At 41.3% G+C, this 25740-nt stretch overlaps 1 protein-coding gene across 17 annotated transcripts in view; it reads left to right on the top strand.

Moving 5' to 3' along the window:
* The first annotated feature begins 2543 nt into the window (after positions 1-2543).
* The window catches only part of TTC12 (tetratricopeptide repeat domain 12), a 51793-nt gene continuing 28596 nt past the window's right edge, over positions 2544-25740 (top strand). For 5 of the 17 annotated variants that reach the window (XR_010129198.1, XM_055356236.2, XM_063693532.1 and 2 more), the window contains exons 1-8: positions 2549-2618; positions 4225-4297; positions 11213-11376; positions 11918-11939; positions 12529-12606; positions 13448-13569; positions 17838-17897; positions 22889-22960. Coding sequence is in view for 16 of the 17 variants with exons in the window: in XM_055356236.2 (XP_055212211.2) it covers positions 4240-4297; positions 11213-11376; positions 11918-11939; positions 12529-12606; positions 13448-13569; positions 17838-17897; positions 22889-22960 (576 nt within the window). In the remaining variant the exon portion in view is untranslated. Of the gene's footprint in view, positions 3185-4224; positions 4298-9559; positions 9703-11212; positions 11377-11917; positions 11940-12528; positions 12607-13447; positions 13570-17837; positions 17898-22888; positions 22961-25740 lie in introns of all 17 variants that reach the window. The other 12 variants (XM_019037469.4, XM_004052150.5, XM_019037468.4 and 9 more) reach the window with 12 other exon arrangements.

The following is a 25740-nucleotide window of genomic DNA, read 5'->3' on the forward strand; positions in this document are numbered from 1 at the left end:
TCTCCTTCCCTGCTTCCCTGATTAATTTTATAAAGTTTGTAAGGAAGGTTTCAGTAGTGTTAGTAATAAAAGAGGAGGAATATGATCCCCAGTACATAGCACAATAGAAGGTGCATAGTAGGTGCTTCAAGACATTTTAATGAATGCTAATAGGTGGAGATGTGAGATTTGAACCCAGCAAAATGGCTCCAGAGCCCCAGCTCTTAACCACTTAGCATGTGATGAATATTTGTCAAGTGCACCCCAGGGGCCTTCCGCTGCATCTAGCACACTATAGGCCACTCACACTAGCTGAACAAATGTGTGAGTGAATGGTTAGGTGGTACAGTCAGTTGTGGGCAGATACCTCTGGAACCTAGGAAAGGAGTTTAGTGAAAAGAGTAGTAGGATAGGAAGTAAGTGATTTGGAACTACTGGCCTCAAAGTGGTAAGAAACACCCTGAGGTTGGGGACCATAGGCATATAGCCTTCGTGTGTTCAAGGCCTCACAGGCCTAAGAGGAAAATGGGGTGATACTAATGGTGATAACCAAAACATCACTGGTTCTTGTCTCCATCAATTCCCACAGGCTGGAAGGTCACTGTGAAGTACCCTATATCTTTCTGAGGATCCCTATGGTGTGCCTAGCCTGTGCTCATCAATGTCCTTGCTCCTGCCAGGCACCTACACTGTCTGCTACTTCTCCTGAGGCACCTCATTCCCTTGGGACAGCCACTGTGACCATGTCCTGCTGGGATCCCCAGGTCTCCTGCTGCAGTTGATGAGCCAAAAGACTCACTCTGCTGATGCTGTACCCATTCAGCTGCCAAGAGGAGCAGAACATCCGTGGCCCCTTTGTGTTATACTGCATTAGAGGGGTACCCAAGCAGGATGGTATGTGTACCAATGCATCATAGAGACTTCAGTCAAACAGCTCTTCTGTTCTCTACAGGACACAGGCATGCATCCTATGGGGCCTAGGCCACAAGAGAGTCAACAGGCTGTACTTGGAATCAACACTAGAGCTAGCTGGCCATGCCTGGATCCCTCTCCCCTCTGGCGAATTCCATCTCTAGGGGCTCCTTGTTCCCTACCAAACAGGTTTCCATAAAGCACTCATTTGCCAAGAAGTTCCAGGTGTTTCTGACCGTGAACTTAAGCTCAAGTTTCCCCTAAACCTGCTTTTTTTCCATTGGTAACCCTGCACATAATACTCTGAGATTTTGTTTAGAAAAAGACTGAAATTTCTTTAGGGCTGTGTGCATGTATTTGGGGCATGAATGAATGTGCCCATTAGTTCATTCTGCTCTAAACCCTACTATGATTCCCCGGATGTCACGTGCCACCTGTTCCTACTGACTAGGTACCAGGCACTGAAACCACCATTGCAAAATTATAACTAAGATGGTGAAAGGGATCTGACCTAACCGACTCCATCTTGCTTCTCATCTCCAAGCGGTCTTTGTTCATTCCTAGGCATAGGCCAAACTAACTTTGGGGGGAACTTAGTTTATAGTTTAGCTTTGAAACAAAGACAATACCAGCCCTTTCCCAAACAAACCCCCTTCTTGCCCAGGGACTAGACTGCCTTTTCAGGACTAACAAATTAGCCACAAAATTAGAAATTATGGTTTAGGAGTCATGCAGCTAGAGGCTGCAAGATTCTAAACCTCAAATTGCTCCTGGGGATAACATCAACTATTGTAAAACCTAAGATCAGTGCTTAAGATATTTCACAGACACTGCACTCGATGGATCAGCTGGCACCACCCAGATGGATAAACTGGCTCATCTGGTCTTATGACCCCCACCTGGCAACTGACTCAGCACAAGAGGACAGCTTTGACTCCCTGTGAGTTCATCTCCTAGCCTACCAATCAGCACTCCCGACTCACTGACCCCTACCCACCAAATTATCCTTAAAAACTCTGATCCCTGAAAGCTAGGGAGACTGATTTGAGTAATAATAAAACTCCGGTCTCTCTCACAGCCAGCTTTGTGTGAATTACTCTTTCTATTGCAATTCCCCTGTCTTGATAAATCGACTCTGTTTAGGCAGTGAGCAAGGTGAACCTATTGGGCGGTTACAGCACTTTAACCATAAACCTTATGAGAAAGTGCCATTTCTCCATTTCACAGGTGAGAAAACTGAGGATTAAAAAGGTTACTCAAATAACTTTCCTAAGGATAAATGTGTGAGTCTTCTAACGCACACATTTATCAATAAACAAAACCGGATTCACAAGTACACTGGAGACTTTACATTTTGGGCAAGGATATTAAGCTAACGGGAGTGAGACAACCCTTCTTCAGTAGAAAAAAGGCGAGCAGCAGGCGCTGCTTTAGTTACCAGCACTTTGCTTCCTCCGTCTCCCCGCGCCAGGTATCGGGCATCCCAACCTCGACTTTGGCCTTCAACTTCGCGCGCTCCGGAGCTAGAGCTCTGCGGTGGCGAATCTGATCGCGGGTCCATGCCCGCCCCCTGTCCCGCCCCCTGGCTTTTGACCCCGTCCTTGGTCCCGCCCCGGGCCCTGGCTCCTGGCCCCGCCCTTGGTCCCGCCCCGGGCCCCTGGCTCCTGGCCCCGCCCCAGCCCAGGCGGGTCACTGCGCCATTTCCTGTCCAAAGCTGGGCGAATAAGGTCGGTGCCGCGGCGTACCCCGGAATCCCCCCTGGGGGCTGGTCCTGCACTGGCCTTCAGAGCCGAGCAGAGGACGCTGCTTTGGGCCCCAGGGCATGGGAAGGTCTTGGCTGCGGTCTGGGACCTGCATGGAGGGCCCGGGACCTGCGGACGCCTGGGAGCGGTTGCTGGGCAACAGTGCGTGCGGCCTGGCCTCTTTGCGCCCGGCGGGCAGCGCGCGTCTGGGGCAGGCTCCGCGCGGGGCTCGGGCACAGGTCCCCGCTGCCGCAGCCCTACCGAGTGAAGCACTGAGCGCGGCGCCGCTTCGCCATCACCCGGCTCTGGCCCTCTCACCCTAGCGTGGGGGGGCACTGGCCAGGCAGTGAGGACCCTGAGATCCATGCCCTGGTAGACAGAGGTTGTCTCCTGTCCATGCACCCGCGCGCCTGCCTTCTAACCTTCATACCGTTGGGCAGATTAATTCACTGGACTGGGCCTCTGTTCCATGGGAGTTGAAAAGATTTGACCTGGAAGAAACCCTAGCGATTATTCAGTTAAGCCGCAACCCCACCCCGTGTTTTATATAGGTAAGGGTGCTTCACGGTGAGGACTCGTCGCGTGCCTGGTGCTTTACATCAGTCCCCAGAATAGTCCTCGTAGTTTCTCTCTTACTGTTCCCATAGTATGGGTGAGGACTGAGGCTCGGAGAGGTTGTGAATTTAGCCAGAATCACACAGCTTGTAACTGGTGGAGATGAGGACACTGAGACTCGATTAAATCACTCGTAGTTTGTTCGTGGCAGATTACGTGTTAGAAGCGTGTTACACTACTATGAAACCTGGCCATAAATGAGAATCACCTGGAAAGTGTTTAAAATCTATATTCGTGGCTGGGCAATGTCCCGGGTTTACTGACTTGAAATCTCGGGCTACGGCTGAGGAAGCTGTATATTTAACAATCTTCCCGATGATTTTTATGATCTGTGGATGAACCACTGAGTACTGCTGGGTACACCACGGGGTCTTCTCGCACAAAAACAACTGTAAAATAATATCTAAGGTACCTAAAGCAGAAGAGACGCTGGTGAGCATGGTAACATTATGTTCTAATCCCTTCAGTCAATTTGTACCCTTTCTTCACTCTTCAGAAACAAGCCAAAGGCATATTTTAAACAAGTATGGACATTTAGATGCAAATTGCCCCAAGTTTGTTACCTGTCACACATCCACATTTAAGCTTCTGACTAGACCAGCCTGTCATGATCAAAGTCAGGTGTTAGTGTATTTCTCTATCCTTGGCAACCTGTCATCTGCTCTCTTCTCATCTCCATGCCAGGTCCCTAAATCGCCGGGGTTGATGTTGGCTTTGGAAGAACTATTTGCAGAGCGTTTTCTGCACTGGAAGGAGGGCTGGAAGCTTTCTGGAAGCATTGCCTCACATAAATGAGTGCCTCTTGGCCTAAAACAGCAGTTGGAATGAAAGGGATCACCCTGCTGTTATTCATTGACATGAACAAAACTGTCATAAAAATAATCACTTGGCTCTTAGTTTTAGAAGGCTAATAAGCCTGACCATTCTGTTTAGTGCTTTATTATTATTAATTTCACCATTATGCTGCATCCCTTAGGGATTCCGGTTCACAATGGATGCTGATCAAGAGAAAGATTTGCAGAAATTTCTTAAAAATGTGGATGAAATCTGTAAGTACTAGTAAATCGTAAATTAATTTCTGCTTTAGAGAAGTGGAGTAGATAAAGAGAAATGATTGCTCTAAGTTCCTGGGTGGCTTGACAGGTTTATAACTCTTAGGAAAAAAATGTAATTGAAATTAAAGAGAAGGGTATTGAGAAGCAAGTTATAGCCTCAGGGCTGTATATTCTGGCTGTTAATTGGTATCAGAGAAACTGTTAACATTCTGATAGGAATTCAGGCTGACAGTTTTCTTCCATATTTTGTATCCTTCTATGTGGAATCCAGTCAAAACAAGCTGCTGTTTCCCCATTGACAATGAACCCAGCTGTTCCCTTCAAGGGTCAAGAACCTCACTGATCAGTGTGAGATTCCTCCCGTTTTAGAGTAGAGCCATTTCTGTTTTAGAGCTGCAGAGGCAAAATCAAATGGCTTTCCTTTAGGATCCATCAAATTACATGGATGGCTTATGATCATCATTCCCTTCTCTCTCTCTAGACAAGAAAGTCCTTTCCCAAGTTCAGGCAGGTTGGGTCTCAAAGAAATGTACTCTGATCCCACAGATCACATTCAGGAATTTCCAAACCTGTCAGTCCCTGTTCAGGGAGCTTGCTTGAGTATAGAAACAAACAAACCAACAAGCAAACAGACCTTACATAGTAAATACAGGCAATATGCTCAAATTGCTGCTTCTAGCAGATTGTATGGGTTCAAGGAATAAAGTGGTTTTAAAGCTAGCTTGGGTGACATCGTAAATGATACATGAATAATGCTCATCCCTGAATGCTGTTCCATGGAGCTCTGGCCTTGGCCCACTGCCACCTTTCTCTTCAGCTGGTCTAAACATGTAGCTTTACCTGCCACCTGTTTGCTCATGACCCCCACATCTACATGGACACTTAGCCTTCTTTTCTGAGCCTCTGCCTCTATGGTACTGTCATACCTACTGTATCCCACAAATAAATGTGTCCAAAATTGAGGCATCATCTCTTTCCCTCCCCTTTGCCCTCCCCCTCCCAAATAAAACCTGCTTCTCCTACCCTCACCTTCATCCTGGTCTCAGTTGGTGACACCACCATCCAGAAATTTACAAGTCATCTGGGACTCCTCCCAACTCATAACCCTGCATCCAATTAGCCATCTAGTTTGGTTGGAGAGCCATCCTCTCCAACCCTCCCTTTGTTCTGGTTCTTCTCACCCAGACTATCTCAACAACCCTCTGATTGTTTTTCCTGTCTCCAGGCTTATACTTCCCACAGAGTAATGTATCTAAAATGCAAATCTGACCCAGACACTTCTCTGCTTGGATTCCTTTTGCAGTCATAATAAATCCCAAGCTCTCATCAGGACTTAAGTCCTCCCATGACCTTGTCCTTACCTCTCTCATATCTCCCTACCTCACGCTTGAGCAGCAATAAACTGCTGATACTTTGCCACACATACTCTGTGTTTCACACTCTGCACTGGGTCTTTGCCATTCCCACTGCCTCTTCATCTTTTTTTTTAACCTGGCTAACGTTTATGCATACTCAAAGTTCATTCAGGTATCATTTATACGAGTGCTGTCCAATAGAGCTTTCTGTGATGATGAAAATGTTCCATAATCCTCACTGTCCACTACGGTAGCCACTAGCCACATGATTACTGAACATTTGAAATGTGGCTTATAACTCCACGCTGTGGTCTAGTGCTTAGGGTTCTGTGTGTTTGTGGCTGCAGCCCAGGTTTGAAATGTGGCTTGTTTCAATTAATTTAAATTTATGTAGCCACATGTATATAGATTCTGTACATTTACTTCTTGGGCTCTTGCTATGTGTTGAGTGTTGGTAAGGCCTAGAGAATACAGTCAAAGAATTATTCTTTTCATGGTATCAATAGTCCGGTGGAGAAAACAGATATTAAACAGTAATTTCAAGTATGCAATATGAGACACAGAGAATTATAAAGTGTAGGGATCTAACCCAGCTTTGGGAGGTTGTATTAGTCGGCTGGGGCTGCTGTAACAAAATAGACTGGCTGGCTTAAATGACAAAACTTTATTTTCTTAGAGTTCTGGAGTTTAGAAATCTAAGACCAGGGTGTGAGCAGGTTTGGTTTCTTCTGAGGCCTCTCTCCTTGGCTTGCAGATGGGCACCTTCCCGCTGTGCCCTCACATGGTCATCTCTCTGTGCGTGCATATATTTGGTGTTTCTCTTCTTACAAGGACACTAGTCATATTGGATTAGGGCAATAATTAGTTACTTCTTTAAAGGCCCTATCTACAAATACAGTCATACCAGGAGTTATAGCTTCAACATGTGAATTTTTGGGGGGGATGCAATTTAGTCCATAACAGAAATTAAATAAAGTTTTCCTGAAGAAGTGAGATTTAGGCAAAATGTGAAGAGTGAGTCGGAGTTGGTCACTGGGGAAATGACAGGGGAGTGTTCTGGGTGGGAAGTAAGGAAGTAGGAAAGCTAAGAGTGAAGAAAGAGTGTGGTGCTTTTGAGGAACTAAAAGAATAAAAAGCCCCATATGGCTGGAAAGAAGAGATCAAGGAGAGAAGAGTCCCATCTGAATATGGAGGGGCCAGATTAGGAAAGACCTTGGAAACCATGGTAAGGAATTTGTATTTACCCTGAGAGCAGTAAATCAATTCCATCTAATTTATATAATGACTCTTCCCTCAAGGAGGTGGAGCATCTCTACCCCTTAAATGTGAGATACATTTAGTGACTTGCTTCCAAAGAGTACAGTATGGAAAGAGAGGGAAGAAAGTAACTTTACAGTAGAAAAGGTTGGCAAACACAATTTCGGATAGATGATCAAGGTTAACCTCCTGATAAAGCACACTGATGGCATGCATCTCTGATATGCCATAATGTGTAACCCCAGTCTAACCGTGAGAAAAATACCAGATAAAAGCAAATTGCAAGGTATTCTGTGAAATACCTGATCAGTACTACTCAAAACTGTCAAGGTCATCAAAATAAGGAAAGGGTGAGAAATTGTCGCAGCCTAGAGAAGCCTAAGGAGACATGACTAAATGTCATATAGTGTTCTGGATGGGATCCTGGAATAGAAAAAGGGCATTAGGGAGAAAAACAATGAAGTTAGAATAAAGTGTGCAGTTGAGTTAATTTAAAAAAAAAGTTAATTAAAAGACATGAAAGAAGAGCTAAATAAATGGAGACATATTTAATCCTAGGAAGACTTATTTGGTAAAAATGTCAATTTTTAAAATATTCTATGCAGTAAATACAATTTAGATCAAAACCCCCAAAGTAGTATGTACTAAAATTCAGCAAGCTGATTGCAAAGTTTACGTGGAAGAGCAAAGGACCAAGAAGAGCCAAGAAAACTCTGCAGGAAAAAAAAAAAAAAAGCAGGACAACTTTCCCTACCTGACATTCAAGATTTATTATAAAGCCATAGTAATCAATGCATGGAGGTTTTCGTGCTGGAAAGGACAATCAGGGGAGAGGAATGAAGAGCCTGGAGAAGATTTGCACACATAACAGGGATGATGAGACACATTGCTGGCAGGAACTTCTCAACAAATAATGCTCTGCCCTATGTGAAAGTCAACTCTAGGTGAATTACATACCTTAGTAAGAAAAAAACTTTAAAACTTTTATAAGACACCGTAAGAGAGTATATTTATAACCTTACTGACACAAAAGACCTAAATTGTAAAGGAAAATATTTAACACATTAAAATTAAAATCTCTTCAACAACATATTCCATAAAAACAAATGAAAAGACAAAGAATACCCAAGGGGAAGATGTTTGGAAATACATGTAACCAGTCCAGAATATATACAACTGATACGGATAGGAGATGGGAATAGTGGATAGAAGAGGGTGGTTCCCTGGTAAAGACCCCACCCTCAAGCCAGGAGATCTGCAGCGCTAAGTGGAAACAGGCATTTCTGTTTTTGTGCCCAAAAAGTTGCCTTTTGGCCTGCCATGCTCCCCTATCCTGTGCCCATGTAAACTCTGAACCCCAGGCTCCAGAAGCAGACGAGCAGGTGAGATGAGGACACAAGCAGACAAATGGCAGAACGACACAGTAGAGAAAAGAGGAGGAATGTCTGAACGCTGAGAGGAGTTTGGCCACTGGATGGCCAGGCTCCAGGGGAAGATCATCTTTCCCCTCCATCCCCCCTTCCAGCTCCCCATCCATCCCGCTGAAAGCCACCTCCACCACTCAGTAAAACCCCACATTCATCCTTCAATCCTGTGTGTGACCTGATTCTTCCGGGGACGCTGGGCAAGAGCTCGGGATACAAAAAGCTGTCACTTCCCTCTGCCCTTGTGAAAAGGCAGAGGTCCGTCAAGCTGGTTAACACTCAAGTCGTCCGCAGATGGCAGGGCTAAAAGGACACGCTGTAACACGCGCCCAACTGGGCTCCTGCACTTGTCCGTCTGCGTTCTCCCCCTCCCCTCAGGGGTTTGAGCAGTGGTGGTGACTGAACAGGCAAGCCACACCCCTGTCGCATGTCCTGCGAGGGGGATCAGAGAACTCCCCTGTTTCACAATCAAATCAACCAGGCATGGTGGTGTGTGCCTGTAGTCTTTGCTACTCAGGAGGCTGAAGCAGGAGGATCGCTCGAGCCCAGGGGTTCAAATCCAGCCTGGACAACATAGCAAGACCATCTCTTAAAAAAAAAGAATTTTTTAAAAAAGAAATTATGTTAACTAATAAGAAAGAGACAATGACCCAATAGAAAATTGGCCAAGGATAGGAGTAGGCTCTTCGTAGAAATCCAAATGGGTGCAAATCGATAAGAAGATGCTCAATTCCAATCAAATTCAGCAAAATGCAAATTAAAATGTTAATGAGATACCATTCCCATCCATTACATTGACATTAAAAAGTTTAACCTAGCAAGTGATGATAAGAATGTAGAAGAATGGGAACTTCCTCTTGTACTCTTTTGTAGGAATAAAAATTGGTACAGCCATATCCTGAAGGATATGTAACATATGTGCACAAGGAAATATGTACATACAGGTATTCAATTCAGCATTTATTTACTTTAGAAAAAACTAAAAAACCACCTGGCTATCAATAAAAGAATGGATTAACTATGGTATATATAATGGTTTAAATGAATCAACTGGAAACGTGTATCAAGAACACATCTCTAAAGCATCTTAAGAGAAAAAAGTAGGTTGCAAATGAATGCACATTTTATACAACTATTTTAAAAAAATTGTTTAAATATTACATACGCAAATATTCTGGTAGATTGCAAGAATGGTTACAGATTCCTTTCTTCCCATCAAGAGTGGAGCCTATTTCTCTGCCACTTGAATCTGGGTTGGCCATGTGCGTTGCTTTGGCCAAAAGGATGTTTGCAAACATGACACAAGCAGAGGCTTGAAAAGTGCATTTGAATTGGGGCTTGCACTCATACTACTCATGAGAAGGTAAGACACACTTACCCTGGTTGCTCGCATTTCTCAAGCCAACAGCCAGCAGACTTTCTAAAGCAGAGCCACTTAGATGACTGACAGTTGACCATGGATATATGTGTGAGTCCAGCTGAAACCAGAAGAACTGGCCAGCTGAATTCAGCTCAAATTGTTGACATAGATAATTGTAAATTAAGCCACAAAAATGGTGGTTTGTTTCAAACCACTAAGTTTTGACGTGGTGTGTGATGCAGCAAAACCTAAATGATACAAATACTAAGTATTAAAGCATGCTGGAGAAAAGATACCATTAACTTATAAATGGCATAGAAACAAAAATGTTATATTACTTTCTGTATGCTTGAAATATTGTACAATTAAAAATTTCAAATTTCCTTGAAGACTCAGTGGGAAATGAAGAAATTGGAACAGGAAAACGAATTAAGAAGTTTCATTGTGAAGGGGAGGAGACAGAGCATTAGGAGAGATTTAAAGTACATAATTTAGAAGGAAGCTGGTCGAATGGAATAGGTTGAAAATATTGTGCAATAGGATTATTAATTGGTGATGCAGGGTTCCTGATTATGCAAAATATGACAATGGAATCCTGGGCCCAGGATGAGGGACTGACCTTACAGAAGAATGGGCACCTTTTCCTGGTAGTAAGGAAAGATGGATGTAGGTATAGGCAGTTTTGTAGTTTTAATAGCAGGAAGTCGATGGCATCTCTTTCCTCTCTGAATTGATAAATAAGGTCATCTTTTTGAGATGGTCAGGTTTAGATTGCAAACTGTTAAAAGTCATTGGGGGAATGACAGGCTATCTTGCCCAGGATAACAAGGATTGCTGGGCATCACTGAAGGTCCAGTTGAGTTTGAGTTTGGACCAGTCCCCCAGGCATCTATCTGTCTCCCTCAGTACATAGCATTCCTAATGCAGACTGAGAGAATTGGGTAATTGGAATTATGTAGAGCTGGAATTTTGTCTCTTAGGTGAGATAGCAGGGCAAGGGAGTTGAGTATATGGGAAGGATGGCTGCTGAGTGATTGACCGTGGAATCTAAGCTGGATAAGCAGTAAAGTGAAGACAGGTGAGGATAGGGTTAAGGGCTGTTGTTTTGCGATTTTGAGCTGCCTGTACTTACATGTTTGTCTCCCACACAAGTTCATAAACTCTTCAAAAAAGGATCTTTTTTTATTCATCATTGTTATCTATAGCATCAGCATAATATCTAACTCATAATGAGCTCTCCATAAATTATTGTTGAATTGAATAATGGCTTAAAACTCTGTTCCTTAAAGCTAATAGCTATACTCACCTGCAACTTTTTCTAGGCAAAAAAAAAAAAACAAAAAAAAACCTGTTGTTAATTTTTTCTCATTGGTTCTGCTTGCTCTATTTTGCTTTCTATTGCTCTATTTTTTTCTTTAAGATCTTTCCCATGCATTTTATGCGCCATCCTTTCTAGTGAATAGAGTCTTTTGAGTATCTTGTTTGATTAAGTCACATCTGATTTCTTCTCTAGCCAATTTAATTCAGGAGATGAATTCTGATGACCCAGTTGTGCAACAGAAAGCTGTCCTGGAGACAGAAAAGAGACTACTGCTTATGGAGGAAGACCAGGAGGAGGATGAATGCAGGACCACCTTGAACAAGACTATGATCAGTCCTCCACAAACTGCTATGAAGGTTTCTTTTTCTATTGAGAAGTTATATAAGTACTTACAGTGAGAAGACCTACACCTAGGCAGTAGTTTAATCTCAAACTGTCCAGCAAGGCTGAAATGGTCTTTTGTTTCTTAGATTTATTTTTTATAAGAAAGTATAAAATTTGATTTTTTTTTCCTTTGATCTTTCTGGGTTATCTTTAAACAACCCTTTGGATCTATTTTAATGAAAATTTCACCTCTCCGCCCCCTGAGCTTGTGTGATATATTTAAGCTGTACCTTTAAGGTAATGTATTCTAACTCATTTCCAACTCATAAGCCACAGCTGAGGTCCCTTGACCTGGGCAGCCTTGTTTTGCAGACTCGGTCCTATAGCAATTGTGCCCATAATCAGATCTCCTGATTTAAAGCAAGCCCCATGAATTCTGAGCCCTTCAGTTTTGATGGTTAAAAGAAATGAGCTCTTGTTTGTAATTGATTTGCCTTCTTGGTTTATATGCATATAAATTAGAGTGGTTTTTGAAATTTGTTTCTTTGTTTTTATGGTAACCTACGTCTACAGAGTGCAGAAGAAATAAACTCAGGTAAGGACAGCATCTCCCTTCCCAATTTTCTTTCTTTATATAGGACCAGTTTTGATTGATTGTAGCTCCCAGACCCTTAAATTATTGCCTTTGGGCTTACAAACAACCTGTGAAAAAAAACCTACTGATCATCCCATTCTGTTACTAGTGATCAGCGGGAATGTCCCTGAGAGGTTTTTCTTTATTTTCTCTTGGTCAACCTTTTGTAAACTCAATTCAGTTATTCTGTATCATCCAATTTACCCTGTTCAAGGGATCCAGATAGTTTCTCTGTTGCTCAGCTCAGAAGCTCATTATGCTAAATGGAACAAAAAAATCTCTCTTCAAAGAAAAACTCTTTTAAAAGACATAATTCAAATTTGAAGCAGAGTCATAGCCATCATGTGTAATAATACATCACACAGATTACCATTTAATGTCAAATTAAGAAAATGTCATTTTAGTTGCCTCAGAATGGTGTGTGTGCGTGTGTGTGCCTGTGTGCATATGCATACGTGTGGCTCTAAAGTAACACTTCGAATTTGAGCTAAAGAACTGATTATAGTATTTGGATTTTTCTTTTTAATATCTGAAATTACCCTGCTGTCAGAGGCCTTCTTGGCATCTGTGGAGAAAGATGCAAAGGAACGAGCCAAGAGAAGAAGGGAAAACAAAGTCTTGGCGGATGGTAATTGTCAGTCCTTACTTTTCAATGGCTGGGATGATTTGTGCTAGAAAGAGCACACGAAAGCCTGTATGCTGACATTTGAGGACATCTAGATTCCCAGTGGTGAGGTTTGTGATGGGCTTGAGGCAATGGGACCTGGCCAGAAGGAAATCATTGGTGGTCTGTTCTCTGTTCCTGCTGCAACAAGCAGGGGGTAGGATACACCTACCTCCAGTGAAACCTCTTTCTGAAGCTTCCCTGTGCACTTAGCAGAGCAAAGTGAATTGTACTAAACAATGCTCAGGAAGTAGTGCGGGGTGAGAGTGAGCTGCCACTGGCTAGCCTAAGGCATAGATGAAGAAGTGGAAAAGAAAAATAAAACAGCTGTGAGATAGGAGAGGAGACATCAAGGAAAAGGAAGGGATGGGATTGTGTATGTTGCAGGGAGATACATATGATAGAAGAATGTTTTCACTTTTATTTTATACCACCCAGGGCTGTGCGTGCTGCAGGTCTGAATGATTCCATATTTGTTGGGAAAATTAATTATTTGACCCTCTTTATGGGACACCGAATGTGCAGATTTGGTCTCTGTGGCAAGCTTAGTATGGTTCTCAGCCTCAATGCAGAAACATTTACTTTTTCTGAGAATCTACTTAGAAGACATGGGTGGATTTGGAGGAAAAAAAATACTTGAAGAAGCTGGTCCTGAAGTATCTGCAGAGAAAAACAAGTGTCAAGTCCCTTTAGGATCAATAGGAGTGAAGACCTTCGAAATAGAATTGGAAAATCGGGGGAATAAAGTCTGAGAGATTTTCTGATGTGTGGTGAGAGCTCACCTGTGTAACTTATATTCCCATAGCCCTAAAAGAAAAAGGGAATGAAGCATTTGCTGAAGGCAATTATGAAACAGCTATCCTGCGCTACAGTGAGGGTTTGGAGAAGCTGAAGGACATGAAAGTTCTGTACACCAACCGAGCCCAGGTCAGTGAGGCAAGGATGTATCCATGGGGCTTTCTCAGGGAATAGTTGCCACTAAACCTGGGAAAACAAAGATGAGGCTAGATGTTGGGCTGGGAAATGTTTATAAGAACTGGCTCTTGTTTTAAGTGTGGGAGGAGCTGACTTATACGTAGCATTTACCAGTTTCCGTGATGCAAATATTCTCACCATGATCTAATTTGGAATCACTACAGGAGGACTTGGGAAGAGCTGTCCATTATCAGCTCTCTCCATAGTATAAGTCAGCTCCATCACATCACTGATGGTGACCAGGCACTTGTCCCTGTGGATAAAGGAGAAAACTAGTGGAATGAAATGACCTATGGGACCTTAGAATTCTGCTACCAACAGATTTCTTCAGCCTCCTTTTTTGGTACTAGTCTTAACTCCTAGGGGATGCCCACCTGTTAGTTTCTCATTCATTGTATCAGTCTCTCTTTAAGATTCTGCAACAGGGATAAAGTGGATAGCCAATGGTCCTGGAGCCAATTTCTTGGAAATTTTGGGTTTCTGAAAGTTTTTATGCATTAGTATATGTCACAAATGAGCTCAATTTCCTGGAACACCAGGTAAAAACCACCCAGATGTTTATTTACTACTTAATGAAGGGATAGGCTGATAGCTCTCAACTGAAACAAAACCATCACCTGTGACCTTATCTTTGAAAAGTAGTTTAGTTTTTGTGTGGTAGAGTTCTCTGCTGGACAGGCCTGAAAAATTGGCAGATTCATGGACATGATTACCCCATGGTCAGAATATGTCAGCAGGACCTGTGTGAGGTGGACTTGATGCCTTGTCATTTGCAAGAGGGAGAGGCTCAGCAGAGTCCTCATCAGCTCTAATTTCCCTAACTCGAGATTAAGAATGTCTGGCTCTGGGATGTTGAGGAAGAGGACTGCAAGCAAGAAACAGGACATTCGGAAGCCGAAACATCTGGGGAGTGACAGTGACTTGATAAATAAGTCCAAGCAGTATAATCTCACTAGTTTAGCAATTTGGATATGTTAGACTAGAGTTGAAGTGTCATTTAAACTATCCCAATTTTGGAGAAAACTTGTTATAAGGAAGTGAATCGGTAAAAAAGATGGCCAGAGGTTGATTTAGCAGTACATTGCATTACCCGAACAAGATTATAAACTTTTTGACGGCAAAAACTGCCATATACTTTTTCCCCCAATGCTTTATTTATAGCAGATGTTCAATAAATCCTTTTTTAGTTACGTAACGTTAAAAGCACAATAAGTCCAATTAAGGGAGTTAAGTTTCTGTTGACAATTCAGAGGCATCACTTAAATGCAAGCAATTAATAGAATAATTATAGTTCCTTCTTATTTATTACCAAATTTTGTCTCTATAAACATCTGCCTACTGGTGCTTGTTCAGTTGTGTTACTCTGAAATTATTTGAAAGCAACAAAATTGAATTGCTTTAAAAAAGTTATATAATTTCAGACATATCTAATTCAGACTGTCTATACTCTGATTCATCTAAATTAGTTATATTTTCACTGCACTCATTTTTAAGCAGCACTTTGATTAGTTCTGAAGAATCACATTAAGAATGAATGTGGATAAATATAAGGAAATGTAATGAAAAGGTTTGAGGGAGTGATTCCTCAGCTTTCCCAAGGAGAAAGCTTATGCAGAGACAAAATAATGGACAATGTGCTCCCTGGTGTTACAAACCGTTTGAACCATTGACTGTTTTTAAAATGCTTCCCCTGTATGCATGCAGTGTCAGAAAACACTTAATAAGGACCCTGTAAATTGAGTGTTGCTTGCTAGAGAGAAAACCTAACCTTTCATTGCTTTGTTTTTCCCCTGGAGTTAATGTTATGATCAATAGATTGCCGGTATAATTTAGATAAATCTGGAGTTTAATTGATGTTTGGAAAAAGTAGTTCCTTTTTAAAATGTGCAAAAGCAAAAGAGATTGAGGAAGTTATAGGGTGTTTAATCCAAGCCTTAAGAGAGAAAGAAAAAAAAAGTAAAAGGCTGTGTAGAGAAATTGTTGGAACCCATAAAGACTTCTTCAGAGTCTGCATGTATCCTAAATAATAGTGCCATGAAATCATGGCCACAGCTGTCTAGAATGATGCCAGCTTCCTCTTCACATCCTCTAATTTTCAAATGAAACCTGAGACCCTGGAGAAAAGGATGATGCTTTACAGAACAGATAGCTCAAAGAGTCGTCTTCTCTAATTAGTACAGAACATGAGTTAATGAAAGCACCACTCACAGCTTCCTTGCTATGGGAGCCAAGAGCGGCATGATTTCAATTCATTTGCTGGCTGTTGCCTACTCCCTCCTCACTTGGGTTGGATACTTGGATTCGCTGTGAGTTGCAACATTGACCCCACAATTGGCTTGTCCGTGTAAATATCTCATGAGGTTCGTTGTTAAGATTGTGTTGCAGTGCCCTGGTACAGTTTTGATCATGGACAATCCTATGTGTAGTACTGGCTTTATTATTGGTGGCTGATGGAACCCTGGAAAAGCCACCGCTCCTGGTGCTTGGCTGTCCTTTCGTACAAATGGGATGATCGATGCTGTCTCTCAGGGAGCTTTCCAGAAGAAGAGTGCTTCAGAGCTACTTAGTGTAATTTGATAAGACTTTATTGACCACTTACTGTGTCCAGTAATTAATAGAGAGGTTCTAGTAGCCATTGTGCTTGTTTATAGTCTTTCATTTGTTTATATTCCTCTAGTCCTTAGAAACATTGAACTAAGTTCTCAATCAGTTCAGTTTGAATGGATCACAGAATTCTGAGTCAATTCTTGATTTTCAAGATTTTCCCCAATTCTAGGGGATTCTAAAAGAGTGCCCCAGGCATTTGATACTAAGGCTTCATGGTGATGCTCTGACTCTCATATGTCACTCTACTTCTTTGATTTTTTTTTCTGCTGTGCTCGGGAGGACAGAAGCAGAGCTTTATTATCTTTTGATAACAGCGTTATTGAGATATAATTCACATACCATACAGTTCACCCTTTTATAGTACACAATTTAATGGAATTTTAGTATAATCACAGAGTTGTGCAACCATCACAATCAATTTTTGAACATTTCATCATCATCCCCCAAAAAAACCCCATCTTCAACTGTCAACTCCCCCAATCCTCCCATTACTACTCCCAGCCCAAGATAATCACCGATCTACTTTTTGTCTCTATACCTTTGTCTGTTCTGGACATTTTATATAAATGAAATCATACATTTGTCCTTTTGTGACTGGCTTCTTTCATTTATCGTAATGCTTTTAAGATTCATCTATGTTATAGTATGTATCAACTCTTCATTTCTTTTTATTGCTGAATAATTTTCCATTGTGTGGATATACCATATTTTATGTATCCTTTCATCACTGATGGACATTTGGATTGTTGCCTTTTGACTATCATGAATAATTTTGCTATGAACATTCATGTGTAAGCATTTGTATGGATGTATATTTATATTCTTCTTTGGTATATACCTAGGAGTAAAATTACTGGGTCATATGGTAACATATTTAATCTTCTGAAGAACTTCCGGGCTATCTTCCAGATGGGCTGTGCCATTTTAATTCCCACCAGCAGTGTATGAGGGCTCTAATTATCTGTCTTTTTTATTCCCTTTATCATTTGGTGTTTTTCTGGAACATTCACAGCAGGGTAGACTCCAGAATCCAGCTCTTCCTTCTTGGATGTGGCTAGTGAGCTGGGTATTTTCTCTGTCCCTCTAGATCCTTCCCTGCTTTGTGCCCTGGAGGGCTGACGTGTGTGGACTGGCTCCTTGGCTTCCTAGCCCTCTAGCTTCCATTTGCATTCAGCCAATAAAATAAGAAGGAAGGAGGAAAAGTGAGATTGGGGTATTTATTCTCCTGGCCTTCGGCTCTGGTGAAGGCCTCAGCTCATGTCAGGCAGTTCTTTTCGCAGAGCTGTCCTCCCACATTTTGTTCATTGCTCCCTCCTTCTGCCCCTTCCATTACAGCAGTGGTAATGGCTGTCCACTATTGCTAGCCCTGCGATTCTGTAGCATCCCTTGTCAGGTTCCCTAAGCCCTGCCTTCACCGTGGAAGAGGTCCCTGTATTCAACTCTCCTCAGTTGCCCAGTGCAAGTGTGCCATCTGTTTCCTGGCAGGACCATGACTGATCCAGGTAGGGGATAGTTCTCGCTGACATTCTACTGTTCGAATGTTCTTTCTGTGTGAACTGAAAACTGCCTGATGCAGAGTTGTGTGTGAATATCAGCTGTTGGTTTCATTACAGGCTTATATGAAACTTGAGGACTATGAGAAGGCACTGGTGGATTGTGAGTGGGCTCTCAAGGTAAGAGAGTGTTTCTTTTCCCACATGATGGTGTTGGGCTGAAGTAGATAGAAGGCAGCTGCCAGTGTATCAAGATAGGAAAGGGTATAGCCTCTGTAGCCAGAGCTTCAGTTTCCTCATCTGTAGAATGGGATAGAATAGAATTGTTAGGAGGGTCACGACAATGCACAGAAAGTGCCTAGTTCCTAGAAATCAATCCAGGGAGCTGCTGCTATTGAATTTTCAGTGTCTTATTTTATTTCAGCTCCTTCTTTACTATTGTGTTATCAGACACTTGGTTCTGTGTGATACTGGAAATGCCTCCTTCTGTCTTCTAGAGCCAGCCATTGGAGCTTATTTCTGCAATGCTGTTCTTCCTTGTCAGTTTGTGTTTTTTCCCTCCAGCCCTAATAATTTGGAAATATAATATCCTCTATTTGTAGAGGAATAATCAGAAGAAAGAGTTCCTATTTTTCAACTTTAGTCAGGCCTTGAGCAGATAAAATAATTCTACGCATGGCATTTCCTCTGAAATCTGCCAAAATAGATGGTCAAGGATGCACAGACATAAAGACTATTGGTGGAAATGTTAAGAGTTACTAAAAGAAAAATAATACGATCACTTTTTAGGGACATGACCAAATATTTAAGTAACCCTTAATCCACATTCCCCTAAATTACTCTGTCACGGGGGTTTTAACTAAGTAACCAAAACTAGTGCTTCTCAGACTTCTGCACTATGCTGCTAACAGCAGAGGAGAATGAACATGAGCCCCTCGAGAGGGACTAGAAGCAGAAAGCATGAAATTTCTTTTAAGATGTGTGTTTTATCTGAAAAACCTTGTTAATTTTGCACAGCGCTTCATAAAAGTTATCTCTTTGTTTTGATATAATAGCATGATTTTCAATAACTTAGAATCAAGTAAAATTGAGGTACCAGGAGAATGTGCCAGGTTTATCCTGTGGCTTCAATTCTTGGGTACAGCACACCTACCCTAGCCTAATGAGTATGTCCCAAAACAAGAAGACACTTTCCTAGCAGCGTACTGGCCATATCTGCTTTATTTCTTATTGAGAGGGTAAGCAAAGGAAACAGAGATGAATGAGAAAGTCACCTCTGCTTATAATCATTCATAAAACACTAGGGATCCTCTAACACTGACATCTGGAGTGTCCAATTTCTTTATCCCTTAGAAGATAAAATGTGTGGCAAATTTTGTCCCATTGCACAGGTATAGTCTTTAAGTTATAAGAGTTGCCCAAAGCTGATGACGTCAAGCTCCTCACAGCTCCATCATAGATCCACTAACCTGCTTTGTCGCCTTGCTTGATAATGGTTTATTTTTCTACCATTATTCTGCAGGAGAAGAGAGAGGCAAGGATGTTTTCCTTGGTTTTTCCAGTAATAACAGCAAACAACATCATTTGCTGCATGCTCACGAAATTCTATTCTGTTCTATTCAGTGTCACTATTTTCTCTATTTTTCTGACAAAGAAATCAAGCCTCAGTGATTGATTAAGTAACTTGTGCAGGATCATGAAGCTAGTGTCTGTCTAACTCTAAGCCCTTGCTCTTAAACCTCTATAAAGGGCCTCTCCACTGCAACTTTAAACCCTGTAATCCCTGGATGTGGATGTCATTCCCTTCTGTGGAAGAAACACGATCTCCTCACAGGTTCACCAAGAGTATCTTTTCTGATCTGAAAAAGGCCAAAGGGGCAGACATACCATCATGCTGATTCAGGATAACACACTGGCCTGTTCCCAAATGTTAATTGAAGTACAATGTAATTAACGGTGAAACCGAGGCCAAGCAGGCCCAATGGAGCTGACATTAAAAAACACTGACACTCAGCAGCCAATCTTGTTAAATGCCCAGCGAGGCTCCCAGTTGAAGAGGTTTGGGTAAACACTTGGAGAAATGAGAAAAAAAAAAAATATACGAAGAGTTCTAAAAACTAATAATGATTTGTTTTATGTTGCAGCTGTGAATTAAAAGAAAAGCTTTTGCTCTCTTTAAAATTAATGTATCAATAGTGAATGTCACTGGCACTCCATTACTAATAGTATTAGTACTTTCATGCCAATTTAATCTTTTTGGACACTTTTAAATTGGTAGAGACAAGCTTATGTGATGATATTTCAAGACTGATGTTTCTTGTCAAGGAAGATAAGGCAGCAAAGCTGGTTTCAATTAGGAGCAGAATCATTTCTTTCTCAGCAGAACACTTCTTGCACAATGAAATACATCTTCCTCTGAAGGCAGGATTCCTTTAAAGGGAAGCTGGGGTTCACCCAAGAAAATTCTCGTGAGGGTCGACACATGATCAAAGGAGAGTGGGCCTATTAGTGAGAAAAATCCATTAGCAGCCTTTTGCGTCATTGTCTGAGGAAGGCAAAGTCACAACTATCCGCACTTCACAGTGACACACGATAGGCTGGGGGACAAGACTTTAATGCTTGGGGCTCGGTTTCCCCCGCCTGCTGTAACCCCGGTGCTCTGCCAGTGAACGCACTGTGAATATTTGGCTTTCATGAGCTGAAGTGCTAGAGTTTCCTCTTTTCCCTTTGACCATTCCTTTCCTGCTTCCTCAATTTTATCCTTTGTGAATTCATGAGGGGTCACCCCTCTGCTCCCTGTCTTTCGTCTCTCTACAGTTACTCCCTTACAGCTCTCTTCTCCTCTCATGGGCTCAACTCTCATCTCTGCAAAAGGCTCTCAGACCTACTTCCCCAGTCTCCCCTTCCCCAGCTCCAGGGCTGCATGTCAGCTGCCTCCTGCAGGTGCCTTTTGATAGTCTTGATGTCATCTGAAACTCGGTATGTCTAGAAGCCAACTCTTCATCTTCTCACTCAGCCTTTCCCACTCCCTGCCCTAGCTGACCTCTTTCTGTTAATGACACACCATGTCTTTCAGGTATCTAGGCCCCTGGTTTTGACTTCACATCCTCCATAGCCCTTATCATTGATAGTTAGTTGATGCTGGTCAGATCTTTCTTTGACATAGCTCTGGCATCCTTTCCCTCCCACTCTCACCAGGACTTCAGACATTAGCCCTTGTTCTAAGTGATTGTTCTGGTCTCCTTACTCATCTCTCATTGTTCAGCCCACCATACCTCTTGTTCAGCCTTTCCCTCCTCTGATCACGTCTGCATGCCACCTTCCTACCAGCTTACCTCCACACTGCCATTGGTGACTCACCCTCCTCCCGTGTGGCATGCAAGGCTACCATATGGTGTTGCCATTTAGCTCAAGATGGGGTCTGCTCTCCACCCTGCAACTGCCCCTCGATCCCAGCTGAACCGTCCCCGGAGCCCCCTATACTCTCCTCACTCAGGTTCTTGCCCAGCCCACTCTCCCTCCATCCTCTCTTCACCTCTCTGTGTCACTAAGACTCAGCCCAGATCACTCCTTCTTTGCATGCCCTTTTAAAGACTGCATTTTAGAGAATATTTTCTTCCACTGATTTTTTTCAGTAGCATTTTCTGTAGCATTTATATGCTTTTTTCTTTAGCACCTTTCTGAAGGAGATTTGGTGTCATTTTTAAACCCTTGAGAGTTTAATGGCCAGATTTCAAATTCCAGCTCTTCCACTTGTTATCTGTGTGACCTTGGGCCTCTCCAACCCCTAGTTTTCACATCTATAAAATAGGGATAATAACTGTATCTGCTTCATAGAGTTGTTATAAAGCTTTTGTGAGATCATCCATATGAACCATAAAGCTCAGTGCCTGGCACATGGTTTGGGCTGAACAATCGTGCACATTTATTTTTATTATGACTTCTATTCACTTAGCAGTGAATTGGGAAATGATATACACAAAAGTGTATCTCTAAAAGCTTCTCCAACAATTATTGTTCTCTCTTTTATTATTGTTGTTATTCTTCTCTCTTTTATTATTATTGCTCTTTTATTAAATTTAGATTTTCTCTTTTGCTCTGAAATGAATTGCTGCTGATATAACTGCAGCAATAGCAGCTAATACTCTGTTACCCAGAGCCACACCAAGTGTTTTACATAATTTCTTTCTCACAACAACCTGAGAGAGATACTATTATTGTCTTCATTTTCTAGGTCAGGAAAATGAGTGTCAGAAAAGTTAGGCGGCCTGGCCAACAACACGCCACTTCTGCTGAGTAGCAGAACAAGGATCCACCCGGGACATTTTAGACTCCCGAGCTTGAACTCTTAACCTCTTCATATCTAAACCTTTGAAGGGCATCTGATTTGGCACAATGTCTTGCATATAAAAGAAGTTCAATAAATGTTCATTAACTGGATGTCTTAGATTTAGCGTATGTCTCTGTCAAATCATTCCCTGTGGAGTTATAACTACTAGGGGCAGGCAGGTGCAGGGCCTCCTGTGTAAATGGTCTAGTTTCAGCCATAAGTTTCAATCCTGCCTTTTGAAGGGGGCATCCCTACTGATCTTAAGTAATATGAACAGAAGGTCCCAGTACACATGTTGTGGTTTATTTGGGAGGAGGGACTTCCCAGGTCCACTAAGATATAATGGTAACCTCAGCTGTTTTCTTATAGTAAGTTCTCTTCTCTTCTAGTAAACCAGTGACTCTCAAACTTGGCTGCACATTTACCTCACCTAGAGAGCTTAAAAAATTATTGATGCCTGGGTCTTATCCCAGAGTATAATGTAATTGACATGGGGTGCAGGGCCGGCAGGATTTTTACAAGCATCCTAGATGATTCTAATGTTCTGCCAGTGTTAAGAGCTCTTCTAAACTGAGGGTTTGCTTCCTGATTGCATCTCATTAAATGGAAATGAAAACTGGCAGGTATCATTAATTAATTTGGTGAAGAGCTTGCTGCTGCATCCAGGCTCCTTGCAGGCATCAATTAGTTTGGTCACAAATGCATAAAAAAGTTTTGTCAACCCTGGTAGTTGCCCTGAGAATCAAAGTTTCGCCTTAACTCTTTTAGCTGTATAGTGAGGGGAGTGGCTAATGACTTCACATCTTCTAAAACTTCTGATCAGTCATTCTCTTTTATGCAGTGTGATGAAAAATGCACAAAAGCATATTTTCACATGGGAAAAGCCAACCTGGCCCTAAAGAACTACAGTGTGGTAAGTTCTTAGAGGAATGTAATTGACATGTTTGATCACAGACTGATGCTCCCAATTGTGCTAGAGGAGAACCATGATTCTCCAAGCTGATTAGGTATTAATCCATCCTTTAGTATTTTCCAAGGTAAAGCTCAAGATCTTAAAGTTGGGAAGAATTTTGGGTGTCAGTTAGTTCAACTCCACCAGCTGTAGGACTCTCTTCTGCAACATCCTCTACCAGTGTTTGTTCAGTCTGTGGAGAGAAAAGACATGAGCAAAAAGAGAAAACAAAATTTGTTGTAACCTCATCACCCAAAAGTAACCATGCAGATCAATCAACCTGTCTATCTACCTGTTTATCCATACTAAGATATTATATATCGTTTAAAGTAGCTTTATTGAGATATAATTCACATACCACACAATTCATCTGTAGAATATACTAAAAACTGTATGATTCAGTAGTATATTTTAGTATATTCACAGAGTCAGGCAGCCATCACCACAATCAATTTTAAAAAATTTTCATCCCTTCCTAGAAAAACCCCATACCCATTAGCAGTCAGTCCCCTTCCCCCAACCCCATCTCAACGTTAGGCAACCATCAGTCTTTCTGTCTCTATACATTTGCCTGTTCTGTAGATTCCATATAGAGTCATACGATCTGTGGTCTTTTGTAACTGAGGTTGTTCACTTAGTATAATGTTTGCCTGGTACATTTATGTTGTAGTGTGTATCAGTTCTTCATTCCTTTTTATTGCTGAATAATATTCCATTGTTTGATACCATATTTTATTTATTCATCAGTTAATGGACATTTGGGTTGTTTCCACTTTTTGCCTGCTATGAATAACACTGCTATGAACATTCATGTGCAGGGTTTTCTTTTTTATGTTTACAGTCCTCTTGGGTGTATATCTAGAAGTGGAATAGCAGGGCCGTATGGTAACTCTATGTTTAACCTTTTGAGGAACTACCAAACTGTTTTTGAAAATGGCTGCAGCATTTTACATTCCTACCAGTAGTGTATGAGGGTTCCAGTTTTTCCACATCCTCTTCAATACTTGTTACTTATTTTTTTATTATAGCTATTCTAGTGGGTGTGAAGTGATATGTCATTGTGGTATTTGATCTGCATTTTTTTGGTGACTAATGATGTTGAGGATCTTTTCATGTACTTGTTGGCCATTTATATATTTTCTCTGGAGAAATATCTTTTTTTATAATGAGGTGTAAATGTTATTTATATATTCTGAATACAAGTTTCTTATCAGATACATGATTTCCAAATATTTTCTTCCACTCCTTGTATTGCCTTTTCATTTTCTTGATGATGTTCTTTGCGGCACAAAAATGTTTAAGTTTGATAAAGCCTCAATTACCTATTTTTCTTTGGTTGCTTGTGATTTTGGTGTTACATCTAAGAAATGATCATCTAATCCAAGGTCAGGAAGATGTATACCTATATTTTCTTCTAAAAGTTTTATGGCTTTAGCTCTTAAATTTAGCTATCTCCAATCCATTTTGAGTTCATTTTTTGTATGATGTGAGGTAAGGGTTCCACTTCACTCTTTTGCATGTAGATGTCTACTTGTCCCATTACCATTGAGTGATTTTGGCACCCTTGTCAAAAATCAATTGACCATAAATATATGGGTTTATTTTTGGACTTCCAGTTTTATTCCATTGATCTACATGTCTGTCCTTGTGCCAGTACCACAGTGTCTTCATTTTTGTAGCTTTGTATTAAGTTGAGAAGTGAGAGCCTTCAACTTTGTTCCTCTACTTTTTCAAGATTGTTTTAACTATTCTGGTACTCTCAAATTTCTATATGAACTTCAAGATTATCGTGTCGATTTTTGCAAAGAAACCAGATGGAATTTTGATGGGTATTACATGAATTCATAAATCAATTTGGCAAGTACTGCTATCTAAACAATATTAAGTCCTCCTATCCATGAACATAGGATGTCTTCCCATTTATAAGATATGTCTTTAAAATAAATTCCTTCATATTGTACATTTTTTAAAAGTTTGTTGGACTTTAATTGTAAATGTAATACAGGCTTATTGTAATAAAACCAAATAAAAGAAATGTGAATAAAGAAAATGTTAATCTTTCCCTGTCCACCAATTTTTATTTACTCATTCAATTCATTCATTCAGCAGATATTTATTGCATGCTTTCTATGTGTCAGACACTGTTAATACAGGCAATAAAGAATACATCAGTGAAACTAGACAAAGTCCTTGGCTTCATGGAACTAATGTTCTTGGGGTAAGGGTGACCAGGAGACAAAAAACAATCAAATAGATGTGTAGCGTGTTACATGTACTATGTTAGGTAGTGGTAAGTAGTATTGAGAAAAATCAGGAAGCAGTAAAGATGAGACTGGTTTTATATAGAGTGGTAAGAAAAGGCTTTCTAAAGGAATGGAGGGAGTGAAGTGAGCAAACCATGTGGATATATAAGGGAATAAATTCCTGGTGGAGGGATAGCTAGAATGCAGCCAGCAAGAGGAGAGCAACAGGAGATGAGGTCAAACAGGTGATAAGGGTAGAGAAGGGGCTGATCCTGTAGGGCCCTACAGGCTTTTCAAAGGACTTTGGCTTTTACTTTGAGTGATCTTCAAGCTTTATTGGAGGATTTTGAGTAAAGGAATTAAATGATCTGACATATTTTAAAGGATTACTCTGACTGCCATGCCGAGCATGTGTTTTGGCATGGTAAGATAAGAACAGAGAATGAGTGATAAGGCTATTGCAATAAATATCCAAGCAAGAGGTGGTGATGGGGACCA

Source organism: Gorilla gorilla, chromosome 9 (genome assembly GCF_029281585.2).
Source record: "Gorilla gorilla gorilla isolate KB3781 chromosome 9, NHGRI_mGorGor1-v2.1_pri, whole genome shotgun sequence".
Lineage (NCBI taxonomy): Eukaryota > Metazoa > Chordata > Mammalia > Primates > Hominidae > Gorilla > Gorilla gorilla.